The sequence below is a fragment of the Camelina sativa genome, chromosome 6 (assembly GCF_030686135.1).
Source record: "Camelina sativa cultivar CO46 ecotype springtype chromosome 6, ASM3068613v1".
Taxonomy (NCBI): Eukaryota; Viridiplantae; Streptophyta; class Magnoliopsida; order Brassicales; family Brassicaceae; genus Camelina; species Camelina sativa.
The window spans coordinates 18,635,343-18,653,701 of NC_141885.1; the positions used below are offsets into that span (position 1 = coordinate 18,635,343).

An 18,359-nucleotide genomic window follows, 5' to 3' on the forward strand; every position below is an offset into this window, starting at 1 on the left:
CTCTGTACGGCGGTGTTGCGAACCTCCCTAGTGTTCTATAATATTCACCTCACTTGGTTGAGGATGACAGCTTACATTGGTGAATAACTTGTTTATCCACTGGTTGGTCGTACGATTCTGTTTGTGCTTCACCTGTAGAGGTGGACCAAGTTAAAGTTATTGACGGACAAATATTGTCAACCAAGCAGATTGGTCCACTAAGGAGACGGAAGGACATAATGTTATCCACTAACCTGTTCGAACGTTTAATCTGGTCCACCGGAGGCACAATGAGATTGGTTTGCGGCAGAAAGCCTGCAGGGTGGAGAAAATGGTTTCATGTTACTGATGGACAAGTATCGTCAACCAAGCGGTATGGTCCATTACGAGAGCGAATGACATAATTGGGATAGACAAATGTTGTCAACCAAGCGGATATTGTCTACTAAAGAACGAAGGACATAAATGTGGTGGACAAAAACTTTTCGGGCAGTAAATCTGGTCCACTAAAGGCATAATAAGATTGGTACATACGTAATCAGACCTGGTGATGGACAAGTAGAGTCAAACCAAGCAGATTTGGTCAACTTTAGAGGTCAAAGGACAAATTGGAGATGGACTAAACATGATTGAGCATTAGATCTGGTCCACCATAAGTTCAACATATGTGACTTTTTATGCTGCAAAATTCACCACTCCTCCAATTTTTTTTTTTCCTTAAATCATCTATTTCTTTAGTTCAAGGGTATATTGGTCTTTTTGTTCTCTACTTACCCCACAAAACTGACATTTTTGACGGGAGAACAAAAAACTGGCATTTGGGAGAAATTTTTGAATGAAAATGACATTATTAATAAAAATCCCATATGCTATTATAGTACTGATTATGGAATTGTTGTACATATACTCCATTATAAACCAAATATTACTTTTTGCTAAACAAAAAAAGATACTTCTTTGGTATCAAACTATCAATATATAGAAAAAAAGACTTCTAAAAGCTTTAATAAAAAGCGGTAATGACACCACAAAACCCCGTAGTTGTAAAGTGGAACTGAACAGGCTATCTTTATTGAAATGGCACACACCACAAAACCATAGTTGTCAAGTAGAATGATGAGGATTCTTATTATTAGTTACTTCGCCACAATCCAAAAGGAATCTGAAGCAATTAGATCGATACTAAATTACTAAATGATGATGGATTGGATTAGCCGGCATTGATTAATTGTGATCTAATGTGGTGTATAATGAATGTATTCTAAACTTGCTTAAATAATGTTTTTTTTTTTTGACGAAAAATAAATAAATTCAATGATTTGCAAATAAATTACAGGTATCTTTATTTCCAGCTCTTGAAATGGCCCAAACAAAGCCCATTAGAAAATAAATCTAAGGATTGGTCTCTCTCTTACTAAACTACTAGCAGCTCTAACACAAAGAAAAGAAAGAAGAACATCATCAGCCGCCTCTTTCACTTCAACCCTCCTTAAACCTCATCTGTTTACTACTCCGCCGCTTTCTCTCCGCCGTCGCTCCATTTCTCTTGACCCCCTCCAGGTAAAATTCCCCTTTTAGATCTTCTACACTACCCTCTACTTTTAGTATTTTGCGAATTGGTCTTTCTCCATCTCACTACGTATCTGTGACTTTTTTTCCCCCTTTTGGATTGTATTGGCTTCTTTTACTCTGTTTCCGTCTAATGATTCTTATTTCTCCAATTCAATCACTTTTTTTTGAAATCGTTTCTGATTCTTTACTCCATTAGTTGAAATGGCTGGGAAGTCGAACAAATCGAAGGCCAAGAGAGCGGCTGCTCAGAGCTCTGCCACCACTTCAACTGATGTTAAATCCGATGTTCCTGTCACTGCCCCTGTTACTGCTCCTGCTCCTGTTTCTGTTCCTGCTCCTGCTACAGCTACAGTTCCTGCTCCCGATAATGGCACCCTCAATGCTGCTGCTGTTGACTCTGTCGTGCCTGAAGCCAATGAAGTTCCTCCTCCGCTTCCTAAGGCTGACGAAAGCGAATCACAAGTAGCAAATAACGATGCCCAACCCAAGCAAGGTTAGTTCTAATGCGTTTTCTGAGAAGCACCTAATCTATATTATATCTCTCCAATTTGATGTGTAATATGCTTTGGCTTTTACAGGTGAGCTCCGTCTTTATCCTGTGTCTGTCAAAACACAAAGTGCGGGTAAAATGGAGCTTCAAGTGAGTTCGACTTTTTTTTTTGTTTTTTCTTTCTCGCTTATATACTATTGGCCAGTCAATTAGTGTTTCAGTTTCTCCAGGGCTTTAATACTTGTAAAGCATTACCCTTTCCAACTGTTTTTTTTTTTCTTATATTGGTGTGAATTATTATTGAATCTCTCCAATGGATCTGTTTACAGTTGAATCCTGGAGACTCAGTGATGGATATAAGGCAATTCCTTCTTGATGCTCCAGAAACGTGCTACTTCACTTGTTATGAGTTGTTACTCCGCAATAAAGATGGAGAGACTCACCATTTGGAAGACTACAATGAGATTTCCGAAGTAGCTGACATTACCACTGGTGGTTGCTCTTTAGAGATGGTTGCAGGTATGCTAAGTTTGTCCTTTTCTTCGTCTTTTTGTTTTTTTTTTGAGACTTAAAACTGAAAGTTGACTTGCTTTGTTTCTTTGGACAGCATTGTATGACGATAGATCTATCAGGGCTCATGTTCACCGAGCCAGAGATCTTTTGTCTCTTTCAACACTTCACTCTTCCCTATCAACAACACTTGCCTTGCAGTATGACGCAGCACTGAACAAAGTTCAGAATCCTGGAGGTTTTGAATCTGAATCTTTTTTCCTGATGGTGTTTTGCTTTACTAATCTTTTCATGTGATCTCGAACGATTTCTTTATGGCCTCTATTTTGAAACAGATAAACCAAAGTCTGACGTTCCAGAACTTGAATGTTTGGGTTTTATGGAAGATGTGCCTGGCTCTCTCAGGAAGTTGATAAATTCTGCATCAGAAGAGATCAAATGCGTGGAAAACATTGTATTCTCATCATTCAATCCTCCTCCCAGCCACAGAAGGTATAGAACAACCTATTTTTAGAATTTCGTAAAGCCATAAATTTACCATTTTGTGCTGTTTCTTATGAATTTATTTGATTCAGGCTTGTAGGAGATTTAATATACCTGGATGTCGTGTCATTGGAAGGTAACAAGTACTGCATTACGGGCACAACAAAAACATTTTATGTTAATTCTAGCTCAGGGAATATTCTCGATCCAAGGCCAAGCAAATCTGGATTAGAAGCTGCGACACTGATTGGACTATTGCAAAAACTTAGCTCTAAGTTTAAAAAAGGTGGGAAACAGTATAGACACCATTCTTCTTAAGTCTATTAGTTACTCTTTATGATGTGATAGGCTTTTAGTCTGTTGATTAGCTTCTATTTTTCTTTTAATTTTTAAGCTTTCCGTGAAGTCATGGAAAAGAAAGCCTCTGCACATCCGTTTGAAAATGTCCAATCGCTTTTGCCACCACACTCATGGCTAAGAACGTATCCTGTTCCCGGTGAGTTTGATTTAGTAGATCATTTGTTTTTTCAGAGGCTGTTACTATGTGTGATCCTGTTTTAAGCAGTGATAATAATGTTTCTAAAATATTCACATGGAAGCCATAGTAGTGGGGTAAAAGATTGCCTTGATCTTGATTGCATTATATGTGATATATTTTAGAAGTTCCTTTTGTGACTCTTAAGTCCCAAGACGTATCTTGCACTACCTTAGATAATATCATTCTGGTGTTTTTTCGTTTGACAAATTTTTATAAATTAATTTAGAGGTAATATGTGGTCAATTGTGTTGCTTGTTTATCGACAGCGTACTAATTTTCTGGTTTATATGTTGAACATGTACTTCTGCTATAACTATTGATGTATGAGAAGATAATTTTTGTTATATGTGATTGATAAACTAGGAAATTCGAAACTATTTGGCCTTGGCTCCCCATTTCTACAAAAGATACACTTGTATAAGATTTATTTCTGTTATATCTGAGCAAGGACTCTTGTATCTGGACTCAGATCACAAGCGCGATGCAGCTAGAGCCGAAGAAGCATTGACCATTTCCTATGGTAGTGAGCTGATTGGTATGCAAAGAGATTGGAATGAAGAATTGCAATCATGCAGAGAGTTCCCTCACACTTCTCCTCAGGAGAGGTACATGTGATATTTGACTACATTGATTTTTTGGTAGCATAAAGTTATTCTTGTGGGATTCTATTCCTTTATTAAACATTTCCTTTTTTTGCAGGATCTTACGTGACAGGGCACTTTACAAAGTGTCTTCTGACTTTGTCGATGCAGCGCTTAACGGAGCTATTGGTGTAATCAGCCGATGCATACCACCTATAAACCCAACTGATCCAGAATGTCTGCACATGTCAGTGTGAATTGTTTGGCCTTTATATTTGATTCTCCATAGGCAACACATATGTTTTATTAATTCTAGCTTTTGTCTTGCGTGAAACTTTTGGCAGTTGAGTAATTCCCTTTGTTTTTATAAAAGTGGAGAAATGATAGAGCATCTAATATTTTCCTTTTACAGATTTGCGTTTATGCATGAGTTTTTGTATATCTGAAAAACTTGTTATTGTTATACTGTTGTAGGTATGTGCACAACAATATATTTTTCAGTTTTGCTGTTGATGCCGATGTTGAACAGCTATCCAAGAAACGTGCATCTAATCAAGTGACTGAGAAGGTGTCCTCATCTGAAAAGGTTTCATGCGCGGAAGGAACCTGCGATAATGAAGAGCCTAACAGCTGCAATGAGGCGCCACTTGTTGAAAATGAGCAGGCAACATACGCTTCTGCAAACAATGACTTGAAAGGCACAAAGTTATATCAAGAAGCAGATGTCCCAGGGCTATATAATCTGGCAATGGCCATTATTGATTACAGAGGTCATAGGGTTGTTGCTCAGGTTTGTTCTAATACTTGAACTGCCAAGTCCTTATTCTTGAGATTGTATGTGTCTTGCTTGTGTGCATTTTAATGTGTAAAAAAATGTTTTAGAGTGTGCTACCGGGAATTCTTCAAGGGGATAAATCAGATGCGCTTTTGTATGGTTCAGTCGACAATGGCAAGAAAATATGCTGGAATGAAGATTTTCATGCTAAGGTAAATTGATATAGTCTGTCTTGTTGTTGGATAATGTAGGCTGAATGTGAAAACTCTAGAACTACATATTAGTGATAAATATCTGTGTATTATTATAACACTGCTTTATTCCTAGCTGAACTCTTTAATCGTGATTAATCCCTTCTTCAGGTGCTAGAGGCTGCAAAACTTCTTCACATTAAGGAACATTCCGTCATTGATGCATCCGAAAATGTCTTCAAGTTGGCTGCACCAGTAGAGTGCAAGGGGATTGTTGGGAGTGATAACAGGCATTATCTCTTGGACTTGATGAGAGTGACGCCTCGTGATGCCAATTATACGGGTCCAGAGTCACGCTTTTGTGTCCTAAGACCAGAACTGATCACATCATTTTGCCAGGTACAAATTCTTTATTCCTTAGAGAGAGTATACACTTGACTTTTCTGTTAACATGTATTTTCTTCATGAAGGCGGAATCACTGGAAAAATCAAAATGTAAAACCAAGACTGACGAAGGGACTGATATCGTTTCCGATTCTTCTAATGTTACTGCTGATACTTCTAAAGTTGGTGATGCATTGAAAGATGAAGAGGAAAATGGGGCTTCAACTTCTGATCAGGTATATGTTTCACTTCTTGATCCTGATAGATATGTGCATTAAGCTTTAGCTTATTTCGTACTAATTGATGTCTCTATTTTGAGTGGCTGTTTGTATGCTATGCTGATATTTTGCATTTTACATCTGCTTGATATACTCTGTTTATTGTGTGCACTGACTGCTACTAGTTTATGGGGATGCTGTGTCTCACTTCGACTTGTATCGACGTAGAATGTTTTCAAGTGAAAAGGCAGATAGACAAAATACGAAATAGGATTGAACCCTGTAACAATGATAGAAATAACATTTTAACTTATATTAGACTGAATTATACAATTGGAATGGGTTGTTGAATTCTCTTTTGTTTTTGCTTTGAGATGCTTTCCCATCCTTGCTTTCTACTGTTGGATAGAAATGTCTGAGAACAGTTGTATCTGAGTTGAAACTGTCATTGCTGATATCTGCGAGTTCATTACAGAAAACTATTTCTGAAAAGGAAAATACCACCACCGAAGATTCTGCAGCCCAGTCTTCTGAAAGTGCCAAATCATGTGATGAAATTGCATTTAACCCCAATGTCTTCACTGACTTCACACTAGGTGGCAATCAAGAGGTAGGCTATATTGCTTATAAGTTATTTTTTTCAGATATTTACAATTTATTTACATGATTGGACTCTTTTTTGGGTTAAACAGGAGATAGCTGCTGATGAAGAAAATGTGAAGAAAGTTAGTTCATACCTTGTGGATGTGGTCCTTCCAAAATTTATAGAAGATCTTTGCACTCTCGAAGTTTCTCCAATGGATGGTCAAACTTTGACAGAAGCACTCCATGCTCATGGTGTTAATGTTCGGTACATTGGAAGAGTAAGTTCGTCACCTGTCATTATGATTTTGGTAGCTATCTCCATGTTTGGCTATATTAATTGAAGCACTGCACAACCAGGTTGCTAATGGGGTGAAGCATTTGTCTCATTTGTGGGATCTATGTCTTAATGAGATTACCGTGAGATCAGCAAAGCATATTTTGAAGGTAATTCTGAATGTTGTAAAAATCATACTATAAGATTTGGGGTATTTGTGGACAAGCTTATAGTAGTTTTTACATCATTGTGCAGGACATTTTAAGAGATATAGAGGACCACGATATTGGATCAGCAGTAGCTCATTTCCTAAATTGTTTCTTCGGAAGCTATCAAGCTGCTGGTGGAAAAGCTAGCGCCAATAGCTCGCATGCCAAAAATCAAAAGAAGGTTCTTGTGTGCTATCATAATTTGTTTATTATAGTTCTATGTTTGTTCATCTTGAAGTAGGATACTAATCTTTGCATCCATCGATAAAAGTTTCTCATGAACCAAATCCTGTTTATTTTTCCTGACCCTTGAATTTTGACAGGATCAATCCGTCACCAAGAAGGCTCAAGGAAGAGGGAAAGGAAAAGCTTCTGCAAAGAAAAATTTCTCATCGTATATGATGGTTGATTCCAACATTCTGTGGTCTGACATTCAGGAATTTGCCAAAGCCAAATATGAGGTAAGCCAAAGAGTCATTATCAAGTTTAAGATCATTTAATTCATTGTCTATGGAAGTGTTGTTACCTTCTGGGTTACCTAAGCATCTGTAATTGATGTGAGTCTATTTTCAGTTTGAGCTGCCCGAGCTGTCAAGAACTACAGCTAAAAAAGTATCAGTTCTTCGTAACCTCTGCCAAAAGGTATATTAAGTAGATACACTTTTCTCGTTGCTTCATAATTTATTTATGAGGGAACCCCTGATTAGCCAGTTCGTTATTGTTATTAATCTCTCCATTCTTCTGTTAATAGGTTGGTATCAGTATTGCTGCTCACAAATACGATTTTAGTGCAACATCGCCTTTTGAGACATCCGATATATTGGATATTCGGCCAGTAATCAAGCACTCTGTGCCTGTATGCTCTGAGGCTAAAGATCTTGTTGAGATGGGGAAGGTCCAACTGGCTGAGGTACCTTTGTTATTTCACATTAGCTATTCCGTCTGTGTTTACATTGTTGTGCTCGTCTATGCTCTTATATCCTGATAGCAGTGATACTTCTGCTTGCTAATTCTTGACAATATGTTTGTATTGGATAAGTTCGAGAGAATTTTATATTGATTTGGGTTGACATTCAACTCTTCCATAAGCTTCTTGTTTTTGTTTGCGTCAGTTGCATCATGGCGAAAACTCATTGTCTTGTATTTACCAAAATGATTAAAACTTTTGTAGGGCATGCTTAGTGAATCCTACACATACTTTTCAGAGGCATTTTCGATACTTCAACAGGTAAGTAGTCTGTATATGCATCTTATACTGTCAAAATAATATATCACCAAAGGTGCTCATGTTATTTTTTCTGATTCAGGTGACTGGTCCTATGCACAGGGAAGTTGCAAACTGCTGCAGGTATGTTTCTGGCTGATTTTTGTTTTATACTGGAAAAATATCTATGGACTTCCGTTTTATTTGCCTTAAGATTTTTGTCTTCTTTCGCTTTTCAGGTACCTGGCCATGGTTTTGTACCATGCAGGAGATATGGCTGGGGCAATAATGCAGCAACACAAGGAGCTCATTATAAATGAGCGATGCCTTGGGTTGGACCATCCTGACACTGCTCACAGGTATCAACTATGTTTCATTTGTGTTTATATTCTCTCTCGACCTGAGTTTGAAATTATTGTACTTTCAGCCGTTGACTTAAATGTTTAATACTGCAGCTATGGCAATATGGCTCTTTTCTACCATGGACTGAATCAGACAGAACTTGCTCTACAGAACATGGGTCGGGCCTTGCTTCTACTTGGCCTTTCATCTGGCCCTGATCATCCAGATGTTGCAGCTACATTTATAAATGTTGCCATGATGTATCAAGACATGGGCAAAATGGACACTGCTCTACGTTATCTTCAAGAGGCTTTGAAGAAAAATGAGAGACTTCTTGGTGCTGAACACATTCAGACTGCAGTATGCTATCACGCTCTTGCCATTGCATTCAACTGTATGGGCGCATTCAAGCTCTCACACCAGGTACTAAGAATTTTCTAAAGGCTTCTAGACCCTCTACCTGTCTCACCTTCTGATTTAATTTTTCTTTCTTTGTCAGCATGAGAAGAAAACCTATGACATACTTGTCAAACAATTGGGAGACGATGATTCTAGGACACGAGACTCTCTAAACTGGATGAAGACGTTTAAGATGCGCGAGCTTCAGGTTTGATGCAATGATAATGACTAGGAGAACCTCTTTTATTTATGGTTGTTCTTTTATGAGATATATTGGTTGTATATCTCAAATTTTCTGGTTGTTTTTTTGTGCCAGATGACTGCACAAAAGCAGAAAGGACAGGCAGCCAATGCAGCAAACACACAAAAGGCTATTGATCTCCTAAAGGTATACTCGCGGCTTTAGATATTGGCGTATTTTACTGAAAATCAAAAACTCCTTTATTAATGATGCTATAGAGTTGGAACATATACATAATTAGGCTCTTCACCGAAATACTAATGAAATCATATTCCTGATTGGTATGCAATAGGCACATCCAGACCTGATACATGCGTTCCAAAACGCAGCAGCTACTGGGAGGTCTAATGCACTGAACTCGGCTGTCCTTGGGGAGACTCAACCTCGGGGCAGAGGATTTGATGAAAGAGCAGCTCGGGCTGCAGCTGAAGTTAGGAAGAAAGCAGCTGCGAAGGGGCTACTGGTTCGCCCACATGGTGGTGTTCCAGTTCAACCCATGCCACCGCTCTCTCAACTCCAAAACATGATCAATACCGCCACCACAGATTCTTCTGAGAAAGGTGGAGAAAACGGGGAGGCAAAGGTACAAGAGAAGAAAGAAACCTCTGAAAATGGGAAAACAGAGAACCTGGCTCCTGCAGGATTAGGTGCCGGTTTAGCATCTTTGGATAGGAAGAAGCAAAAATCCAAAAAATAAGAAAGGAAAGTGCAGGATTCTAAGTAGTGAAGTTTGGTTTTTTGTCGCTGGAAGTCGATAAACCACTTGCTGATTTCATTACATGACAACACTTTTGTACCTTAAAAGCTTTGTTTTCTTCCCATTATGTTTCTCAATGATTTGGTTTGGGTAAAGGCCTCCATCCAGGTATGTCTGGTTTTTTTTTTGTTTTTCTCTCTTTTTCCCCACACTTTTCTACGGATGTAATTTTATTCCGCAAAAACGTCATTGATTTTTCTAGTTACTACTACTAGCCCTGTGTACTAGAATAAGCTCACAATCTTACAGTTATAAATGTAACTGTCTTTTCAGCATCACTTTGGATGCTTAATAGTTTACATAATAAAAGTATCTTGTTTTGTTTTAGGGGTTGGCTTGTTTTGTTCTAGATGGTGTGAGTACTTTAAAATCTCACCCACCATTAAACCAAAAGCGATCAACCCTACTCAAACTTAAGTCTTCCACAACCCGGGTCTACCCCAAACAGCAGACAGGCTCAAAGTAGGACCAACCGACCAAGCGTCAAAGCCGGGACGAGTCGAGCGAGGCTCAAAGAGAGTCGGTCACTCTGGTCCTGTCACAGCTTTCCCCCTCTAGAAGATTTCTAGGCCCAAAGTTAAGGCTTTTTTAAGGCCCAATTGTTCAAAGAGGTTAGGAGAGAGAGACGGCTAATGGATAATGTAGAGAGAGACACTTAATGATACCACAACTCCTTCTTCTTCTTCTTCCTTATCAACACTTTCACTCCCTCCGACAATGGCGACTTTTCTAACAAATGTTGTTTCAATCAAACCTACAGTGTTCTCATTCCAGTCCGAATCCTTCACCCCTTCGCTAACACGGGTCAATGTATTCTCCTCAAAATCCTTTTCTTCTCTCGCCGGAACCATCTCCCGGAGCTCTAGAACAAGGTTCATTCCTTATGCAGTAATGGAGACAGAAGAAAAAGCCGCCACTTTGGACCCTAATTCAGAAGCCGCCAGGCGTGTCTACATCGGTAACATACCCAGGACCGTGAACAACGAGCAGCTCACCAAACTTGTTGAAGAACACGGTGCTGTTGAAAAAGTTCAGGTTTTTATTCTTAATTACATCTCCTTCTTTAGTTACTTAGCCCGCATCAAGAATAGTGATTTGAGGTCATGTTTTGGGGTTGGTTTTTTAATCAGGTGATGTATGATAAGTATTCAGGACGAAGCCGCCGATTTGGGTTTGCTACAATGAAATCAGTTGAAGATGCCAATGCTGTGGTTGAGAAATTGAATGGCAATGTAAGAGCTATTTTCTTAACTCCCTAATTGCTTCGTATTGTTCGTTTTAAGTTGTAAGAGATGACAGAGCGTATGTTTTGTATATTACCTCAGACCGTTGAAGGGCGTGAGATAAAGGTTAACATTACAGAGAAACCTATAGCATCGTCTCCTGATTTATCATTGCTTCAGTCAGAAGATTCCGCATTTGTAGATAGCCCTTACAAAGTGTATGTTGGAAATCTAGCAAAGACTGTTACAAAAGAGATGCTTGAGAATTTGTTTTCTGAGAAAGGGAAAGTAGTAAGTGCCAAGGTCTCAAGAGTACCTGGAACTTCGAAATCTACCGGGTTTGGATTTGTTACGTTCTCTTCAGAAGAAGATGTGGAAGCTGCCATTTTGGCTCTTAACAACTCTGTAAGTGTTTCATACTTCTTCACTTACAAATATAGAGTGTGCAGAATCAAACCTTTTCTCACGCTGAGATTTTAAACTGCAGTTGCTGGAAGGACAGAAGATTCGGGTGAATAAGGCGTAGTAGTGTAAGACGAGCCTTTGACATCATAAGAGCGTGAAAAGAATCGTTTTTGAGGAGTTTGTTATGCAAATCATTAGAGCATAGTATCATCATCTTGTATTCTTTCTAAGTTTAAAAAAGTATGTTGACACTCAATGATGATAACCAAGGAAATATCTTGTATTCATTCTAAAGTTGAAAAGATGTTGATGGAACTCAATGATACGCATAGTAGGTTAAAACAAACTCAAGAGAAATGCAATGGAACATTCATGTTCTGATCGATCCTGTCTAGACAATATGTAAATTGATGTTAGACAAACATGATCAAGTCCGTACTTGGAAGTTGGAAGTGAGAGTGAAGCTTGCTCATAAAAATCACGTTTGGGGTTATAGATTTATTATACCTTTGGCTTAAGTTAGTTGATAACTTATACCGACGGTCAGGGAAGACCAGAGCTTCGAGACACAGTCGAATCTCATCGGAGATTTCGTAGGCAAAACTGATCAGAATCTCAACTAACGAATTCTCAGAAATCTCAAAGTTCAAATCTTTTTTTCTCTTTCTGGGTCCTTCTTCTTCTACCTTTTTATCAATCGACCTTATCTTCATAATTTGCTTTTGTGTTTTATCATTACGCAATAAAGTACCAGTCTTTTCACTTAATAGAATCAGGTAAAAGCGGAGCCAGGAGATGCTTAGTTTACAGAGTCTTCCTCCTTCCTTCATCTCCATCCCAAATCGGAGCTCTAATCCTTGCTCAACTGCTCCACCTCGTGCGACCACTGACTTTGCTGCTACACCAATCTCTCGCCGTCTTATCCTTCTCCGTCATGCTCACAGTTCCTGGGATGATGTTTCCCTCAGAGGTAATCTTCTCTTTCTCTTCTTTATCCTCAAAATTGATTAAAAAAACCAAACCTTTATGTCTCTCTATGTGTGTCAAGGATAGACCATGATCGTCCTCTAAGTAAAGCCGGACAAGTTGATGCTGCCAAGGTTGCTCAAATCCTCTCCTCACTTGGCTGGCTTCCCCAACTCATTCTCTCAAGGTTTTTTAATTCCAATACCCTAAGTTCCTCAAATTGCTTTTTTCGTTTCTGTGATTGAGAAATTGTGGTAAAATGTTTCATTTCACAGCGACGCCACTCGAACTCGGGAGACACTGAAGTCAATGCAAGCGCAAGTGGATGAGTTTATGGAGGCAAATGTACATTTCATTCCGAGCTTTTACTCCATTGCTGCTATGGACGGCCAAACAGCCGAGCATCTTCATCAGATTATCTCCAAATATTCAACACCTGACATTACTACTGTCATGTTAGTTTTAATTATTAGTTTCTCTCTGTCACTCTTTATTTGCTTCATCTTCTTTGTGCTGTCTTATCAATTCTTCACCCAATTGCTACACAGGTGTATGGGGCATAATAAAGGTTGGGAAGAAGCAGCCTCTATGCTCTCTGGAGCTTCTGTTAAGTTGAAAACATGCAATGCTGCTTTGCTTCAGGCTTTTGGTGACTCCTGGGATGAAGTTTGTAGATTCCATCCCTTTTTCAGATATTCATGAGCTTGCTTTTTCTTTGTTCTGGAGTCACCAAACTTTCTTTTGCCCATCACAGGCTTTTGCACTCTCGGGGACTGGCGGATGGAAACTTGAGGGTGTAGTGGCTCCAGATAGTAGCATCTATGTGTAGTAGCAAGCATCCGAAGCTTCTAGTATACCATTTTTTCATGGTTGCTTTTCTCCTCTAGGCTTGCAGCTTCTGCTACTACAGTGTATCATTCTTACAACTACTTTACTGTTTACACAATATATAAAAGGTGGTTAAGTTTCATCCTTGTGTACAATTCTCAATACCATGTAGCTATGCTTAGTTTTTAGCTGATGAGATGAACAACGCAAGAGTGGATTGCATCTCTTTATTGGATGTTTGCCTTATGTAAGATCCTAGCATCGCAGAGATGTTCAAATGCAATCACATTATTTATATAAATTGAGTGTGCATATTTACCAAGTGACTCTGTTTCCTTTTATTAATGGTATCATACACTGTAGTTAACGTTTAAGTTGGGGTATAGACGAATCCTTAGAGATTCCATGGATTATTGTGCCTTGGAGAGTCAATGTTTCTAAGGGCTTTCCATACAACACTATTGCATTTAAACCCTGACCCGAAACCGATCTGCCAAACCCTATCACCTCTTTTGATCTTCTCTTTGTGTTCCAAGTAAGCCAGCTCGTACCATATACTGCTGCTTGATGTATTCCCGAAACGTTCCAGTGTCCGTCTAGATGCCTCCATATTCTCGTCCGTCAACTTGAGATCCTTTTGAATCTCATCAAGCACTTTCTTACTCGATGACAGTAGACATATATGCTCAAAAGAAGGCTCAAGGCGACCAAGTGTTGCAATGTTTGCTTTGAGTGCTTGGCGACCAACTTCGATTATATCTCTAGATATATACAGTCCTTGTTTCCCATCTCGGTCTTCTCTCAACTCCATGCTCTTGTAACTTCTGTCCTCATTGCCTTTATGGGTTCTTACTAACTGTTATGTTTCATCAATTACAGTGTCATCATTAGTCAAACCAAGCAACAGAGCAAGAGAATTCCAAACTGTTACTTTGTTTGTTATTATCACCTGCATAAGTTGGTATTTGGATCGCCATCTATCGATACGCCGACTAGAGAGCATAACTGCAGCTGCTCCCATTCGGAAGAAACAATTTGGTGGAATTAATGCGACATCATTGCCTGAGTACCAAGTGAAGCTCACTATCTCAGTGCTCACCACCAAAGCATAAGAGCCTTGATGAGCATTCAAAAGATCTTTGGCTAAATCAATAGCTATGATTCCGGCGCTACACCCCATACCACCAAGATTGTAGCTCTCTGTGTTATGCCTCAGTTTATAATGGTTAATAACCATGGCTGATAGAGAAGGCGTGGTGTTGAGGACTCCGCAGTTTAGAACCAGGATCTTGATGTGCTTCACGTTGATTTTTGTCGCTGCAAGAAGTTCATCGATTGCTCCAAAGATCACCATTGCTGCTTCTTCACGACCATCACGAAGATTGACCTTGTGACTAGGCTTGAACACCACTCTTGGCATGTAGCTCTCCTCTCCTATGCCTGATTGCTGCAGCACTTTTCTTTGAAGCTCGATGGCAGTCTCGTTGAAGTTACCAGACTTTATTGCCATCTCGATGAAGTCGCTTTTTGTGATCTGTACAATTTTCACCCACAAACACAACAATGAGAAGGAGAAAGAGAGTCAAGAAAGATGGAGAGGGAAGAGACATGACCTTGAGATGATCGGGTGGGCGGTAACATGAGAAATCGAGAAGGAAAACAGAGGAAGGAGTAAGAAAATGATAGATGAGGAGGAGCAATAAGATGGATAAAGGAAAAGCCAAGATTGGGAGAAATCTAGAAACGAAGATAAAGAGAAGAAGAAAAGGAGGAATGAAGTAACAAAAGGAACGGGAGAGAGAGAGAAGGTAAATGTAACCAAGCTTGACGTATCTCAAATTCACATATCCAAGGAAATCAGGAAGGCCCTTGCGTGACTTTGACTTAACTCCACCATTCACCATCTTTGTTGCCTCTTTTTCCATTTCACTATAAGCATCAAAACCTTGTGCTCTTTGTTTAAATAATCAAATAAAAATATGAGTCATTGTAACAGAAAGATGGCTTCTTTGGTGCATGTTACCGTTGAAGTGGCGGGTTTTGCTGCATCATTCAGTTGGTGTGGTGTAACTAAACCAAAGCTCGGTTCATGTAGTTAACAATGAACCAATGAGATGTAAGCTCACATTCTCCAGGCAAATCTAATACAACAAACAAGATAATCAAATACTTCGAGATTTTGCTGGTTCTAAGAATTGGAATCCATGATGTTTAGATACGCTAGTGTGTTGAAATGTTCTAAAAGGATTATCCTCAGAATTTTGATGTTTCCTCTCTCATTAGACTATATTTGAATAGAAGATTCAACCCATTACATATAACCGAAGCACTCATCACAAAAATTGTACATGACATTTTAAACCATATTTTATTTTAACCTTAACTCTCACTAATGAAAACTACTAAAAGCTAATGTAACAGATCTCTGCAATATTATTACTCGGACCAAAATTTCACAAAGGCTGTCAAGAAAGATTTGAGAACTGCCAAAAGCGGATTTGTTTCTCGTCTTTCCCCTTTCCACGATTCACTGCAAAAAAAAGAAAAAAAAGAAGAAGAACGGAAGGTAAGGCATGTGAAACCCTCTGGAGAGCCAAACACAATAAACCAACAACCCCAAAACAAGATTGAGAATTCAGAGCGTGTTTACTCACGGTTTAATTCTGTTCAATGTTGCATTGTTTTCTTTTTGAGAGCTGGAACTATCTGAAGCATCGACTTTAACTTTTTCCATGGCTGCCTTCTTCTCTACACTTGCCACTTCATTCCCGGTATAGCTACTCATAGTTTCCATTTTTGCTCTGTCGTGCTTATGATTTCCCGACTATTACAAAATTAAAAGGTTACAAAGTTATCATCCTTGTGTGGATATTTCATGTACCAAGTAGTTAAACTCAGTTATTAAGAACAGTACAAATAACAGCTTCTCATATATATACAGACCTTAATCTCACAGTTAGAGCATAAAAATTGACTACCAAAACATCTAAAAACATTCAAGAGGTTATGTCATCACTAATGTTCTTCTGCCAGGATCATGAAATACTTATCCTAAACTAAAATAAGGAATTAGTAGATGCTAACTAAGAAATCCTGCAGCCAACATAACTAAATTAGGACAACCTGCTGAACACAAACAATTTTTTTGCCTGGACACCAAATCCATAAAGACTGTTTTGTTTCAGTATGCAATAGAATGTAAAAACATAAATATACTTGGTGAAGCTTACCTCAGTGCCAGACGTTGTCATTGTCTGCTCAGTTTTCAATGACCCATTACTAAATTCCTTAGTCTCATGGATGTTGCCAATCACAGGATTCACAACCACTGTTCCTTCGGTGTCAGCACATTCAACATCTACTGAAGCAGGATTAACAATTTTCTCTCCATTTTTCTTTTCCACAGGGACTGAAATATGATTTGGCCTTTTCTCAACAATGACCTCAGTCTTCTTTTCTTCAAGTAAAGGAGAAGTGGATGAAGAAATCTCCCCAAGTTCAACATGATTTGTTTTGCTGCTATCAGCTTCCACCTCTGTCTTAGTTCCTTTCTCACCCTCACAAAGTTTGACCAACTCACTAAGTTGTGCATCCGGTGAGTCCATCGTTGAAGTTACAGATCTTACTGGAAATGTTTCAGTTTCACCAACTGTTTCTGCTGGCTTATCAATTGTGCCTAATGTGTTCACCGTTATGTTCACAGTTTCGGTCATTGCTGCTTCAGCATCATTCACTCTTTCTTCGTTGTTAAGTTCTGTGCCGTCTGATTCAATGGAAGGTAGTTCCTCAATTTCTTCGTCTTTGTTGTCCACATCGAGTCCTTTATCCTGCACTGTATCCATTATATCTTGTAGCTCTGCAGCACGCTTGATATCAGTTTCTTCACTGCTAGATGCTGCAAGCTGAGTCATGGATATGTCAGTGGAGTCCATTGACTGGTTTACGAGCCCTATGTCTTCTTCCAAAATTTTCTTTCCGTTCACTTCCCTGCAATCAGATCCTCTGTCTTCTGGAGCAGCCTGGCTACCAATTTCAGGTGACTTCATCTCCTCAGCCTCGGAAGAAAAATCATAACTTTGATCTGATGCAGAATGGAATCCGTTTGGGGACAAAAATAAAGGGGGCACAGGATCCATCATGATTGAACTTGAAAGACCCTGATCTTGCAAACGGTCAGAGGAGCCATTTCCCTCAAGAACCAAGTCACCAGAACCAAGAACTCTATTCTCTTGGATAATCTCTCTGACAATCTCCCTGATAGTGTAGAAAGACCCACCCACCTCCTTGTGAGTGAGGCTAAGTGAAGGAAAAGTCCCATTGTTTAGTTTCTGATGCCTGAAAACAAAACACCAATTACAAAAAGCTATTATTAAAAAAGGCAAAAAAATCAAAATTTTAGTTAGAGGAAGAGAGTTAGGTTCATACTTCTTAATAAAAGACTCCACCAGTGTTTTTCTCTCCTCTTTGGGAATCCGATTACGAGTCCTCTTGCCTCCAGAATCGTGAGGCTTAGCTAGAGCAAATACTTGCCCAACGTAACTAGTCTTGATAGATTGCATGTTCTCTCTTTATCCTTTTTTATATATATCCTGTTGCAGATGAACTACAGTGAAATCAGAATCAGACAAGAACCCACACAGTACAAGTCTAACCAAATAAACAAAATCCACACAGTACAAGTCTAACCAAATAAACAAAATCCTTAAGACAGATCCGTTTACTTCATCATTTTGTAACAGCAGATAGCACAACGAAGACTCTCAATCAGAATTCTTAACACATTAAAGAGAGAGGACAATTCCCAACTGAATCATTGAAAAGCAAAAACTCCATCGATAAAGACGAAGAGATAAGAAATGAAGAAGAAGAAGAAGAAGACGAAGACGACGAGGGTTTACCTACCACCGCGAGAGAGAGAGATTAGAATTCACGACTCATCTTTGCAAATGGACTAAAACCCTACGCCCCAGTACACACAGACAACAGAACACCACTGTGTGCGAGTGTGTGTTGTTGGGAGGCGCAAGCGGGAGTTTTGGGTAATTTATTTTAACTTTTGTGGCAAAATCGTCATCTTCTTTTTCCTTACTTCTTTATTTAATTTTCAATTTGACCCCAAATACTTTATTTTAATCAATGTAGACCCTCACTGATTTCACTTTGACTACTTTCTACCCAGTAATCAATTTCGACCCTCACAAATCT

At 39.0% G+C, this 18,359-nt stretch overlaps 5 protein-coding genes across 9 annotated transcripts; 3 read left to right on the forward strand and 2 right to left on the reverse strand.

The window, feature by feature from the left end:
* The first annotated feature begins 1,367 nt into the window (after positions 1-1,367).
* On the forward strand, positions 1,368-10,059 carry LOC104791463 (clustered mitochondria protein). Its single transcript, XM_010517360.3, has 28 exons — positions 1,368-1,539; positions 1,748-2,044; positions 2,130-2,191; positions 2,371-2,560; positions 2,649-2,789; positions 2,887-3,043; positions 3,127-3,320; positions 3,429-3,530; positions 4,042-4,177; positions 4,272-4,400; positions 4,628-4,943; positions 5,036-5,140; positions 5,291-5,518; positions 5,590-5,739; positions 6,197-6,331; positions 6,414-6,584; positions 6,664-6,750; positions 6,836-6,970; positions 7,113-7,250; positions 7,363-7,431; positions 7,541-7,699; positions 7,961-8,017; positions 8,097-8,137; positions 8,233-8,352; positions 8,449-8,758; positions 8,835-8,942; positions 9,051-9,122; positions 9,268-10,059. Exons 2-28 carry the CDS (start codon positions 1,753-1,755, stop codon positions 9,670-9,672), a joined length of 4,209 nt encoding a protein of 1,402 aa, XP_010515662.2. The 5' UTR covers positions 1,368-1,539; positions 1,748-1,752; the 3' UTR covers positions 9,673-10,059.
* Positions 10,060-10,070: 11 nt separating this feature from the next.
* Positions 10,071-11,680, forward strand: LOC104791464 (small ribosomal subunit protein cS22). Its single transcript, XM_010517361.3, has 4 exons — positions 10,071-10,767; positions 10,863-10,964; positions 11,058-11,360; positions 11,443-11,680. The coding sequence occupies exons 1-4, from the start codon at positions 10,450-10,452 to the stop codon at positions 11,479-11,481; spliced, it is 762 nt and encodes a 253-aa protein (XP_010515663.1). The 5' UTR covers positions 10,071-10,449; the 3' UTR covers positions 11,482-11,680.
* On the forward strand, positions 11,669-13,476 carry LOC104791467 (uncharacterized protein At3g52155, chloroplastic). Its single transcript, XM_010517364.3, has 5 exons — positions 11,669-12,330; positions 12,414-12,513; positions 12,602-12,781; positions 12,875-12,992; positions 13,081-13,476. The coding sequence occupies exons 1-5, from the start codon at positions 12,156-12,158 to the stop codon at positions 13,153-13,155; spliced, it is 648 nt and encodes a 215-aa protein (XP_010515666.1). The 5' UTR covers positions 11,669-12,155; the 3' UTR covers positions 13,156-13,476.
* On the reverse strand, positions 13,469-15,147 carry LOC104791466 (3-ketoacyl-CoA synthase 15-like). Its single transcript, XM_010517362.3, has 3 exons — positions 14,768-15,147; positions 14,104-14,688; positions 13,469-14,010 (listed from the first exon to the last, which is right to left on the reverse strand). Exons 1-3 carry the CDS (start codon positions 15,077-15,079, stop codon positions 13,549-13,551), a joined length of 1,359 nt encoding a protein of 452 aa, XP_010515664.2. The 5' UTR covers positions 15,080-15,147; the 3' UTR covers positions 13,469-13,548.
* Positions 15,148-15,401: 254 nt separating this feature from the next.
* On the reverse strand, positions 15,402-18,217 carry LOC104791468 (uncharacterized). Of its 5 annotated transcripts, none has more exons than XM_087453336.1 (5): positions 18,053-18,217; positions 17,580-17,959; positions 16,385-17,489; positions 15,809-15,978; positions 15,402-15,684 (listed from the first exon to the last, which is right to left on the reverse strand). In XM_087453336.1, exons 2-5 carry the CDS (start codon positions 17,711-17,713, stop codon positions 15,591-15,593), a joined length of 1,503 nt encoding a protein of 500 aa, XP_087309462.1. In that variant the 5' UTR covers positions 17,714-17,959; positions 18,053-18,217; the 3' UTR covers positions 15,402-15,590. The 5 variants fall into 5 exon arrangements, with proteins under 5 accessions (XP_087309462.1, XP_010515667.1, XP_010515670.1 ...); XM_010517365.3 differs by having other exon boundaries at positions 17,580-17,757; positions 18,053-18,195; XM_010517368.3 differs by having other exon boundaries at positions 17,580-17,757; positions 18,057-18,184.
* Positions 18,218-18,359: the final 142 nt, after the last annotated feature.

Excerpts from the sequence above, each read along its gene's own strand:
- LOC104791463 (XM_010517360.3), top strand. The coding sequence starts at position 1,753 with ATGGCTGGGAAGTCGAACAAATCGAAGGCCAAGAGAGCGGCTGCTCAG. Across the intron at positions 2,192-2,370 it reads CGGGTAAAATGGAGCTTCAA|TTGAATCCTGGAGACTCAGT; the intron begins GTGAGTTCGACT and ends ATCTGTTTACAG. Across the intron at positions 8,353-8,448 it reads CATCCTGACACTGCTCACAG|CTATGGCAATATGGCTCTTT; the intron begins GTATCAACTATG and ends TTAATACTGCAG.
- LOC104791464 (XM_010517361.3), top strand. The coding sequence starts at position 10,450 with ATGGCGACTTTTCTAACAAATGTTGTTTCAATCAAACCTACAGTGTTC. Across the intron at positions 10,965-11,057 it reads TTGAGAAATTGAATGGCAAT|ACCGTTGAAGGGCGTGAGAT; the intron begins GTAAGAGCTATT and ends ATATTACCTCAG. Across the intron at positions 11,361-11,442 it reads TTTTGGCTCTTAACAACTCT|TTGCTGGAAGGACAGAAGAT; the intron begins GTAAGTGTTTCA and ends TTTAAACTGCAG.
- LOC104791467 (XM_010517364.3), top strand. The coding sequence starts at position 12,156 with ATGCTTAGTTTACAGAGTCTTCCTCCTTCCTTCATCTCCATCCCAAAT. Across the intron at positions 12,782-12,874 it reads CCTGACATTACTACTGTCAT|GTGTATGGGGCATAATAAAG; the intron begins GTTAGTTTTAAT and ends ATTGCTACACAG. Across the intron at positions 12,993-13,080 it reads TTGGTGACTCCTGGGATGAA|GCTTTTGCACTCTCGGGGAC; the intron begins GTTTGTAGATTC and ends TGCCCATCACAG.
- LOC104791466 (XM_010517362.3), bottom strand. The coding sequence starts at position 15,079 with ATGGAAAAAGAGGCAACAAAGATGGTGAATGGTGGAGTTAAGTCAAAG. Across the intron at positions 14,689-14,767 it reads GCCCACCCGATCATCTCAAG|ATCACAAAAAGCGACTTCAT; the intron begins GTCATGTCTCTT and ends AAAATTGTACAG. Across the intron at positions 14,011-14,103 it reads CCAAATACCAACTTATGCAG|TTAGTAAGAACCCATAAAGG; the intron begins GTGATAATAACA and ends GAAACATAACAG.
- LOC104791468 (XM_087453336.1), bottom strand. The coding sequence starts at position 17,713 with ATGCAATCTATCAAGACTAGTTACGTTGGGCAAGTATTTGCTCTAGCT. Across the intron at positions 15,979-16,384 it reads TGACAACGTCTGGCACTGAG|TCGGGAAATCATAAGCACGA; the intron begins GTAAGCTTCACC and ends ATTTTGTAATAG. Across the intron at positions 15,685-15,808 it reads ACATTGAACAGAATTAAACC|TGAATCGTGGAAAGGGGAAA; the intron begins GTGAGTAAACAC and ends TTTTTTTTGCAG.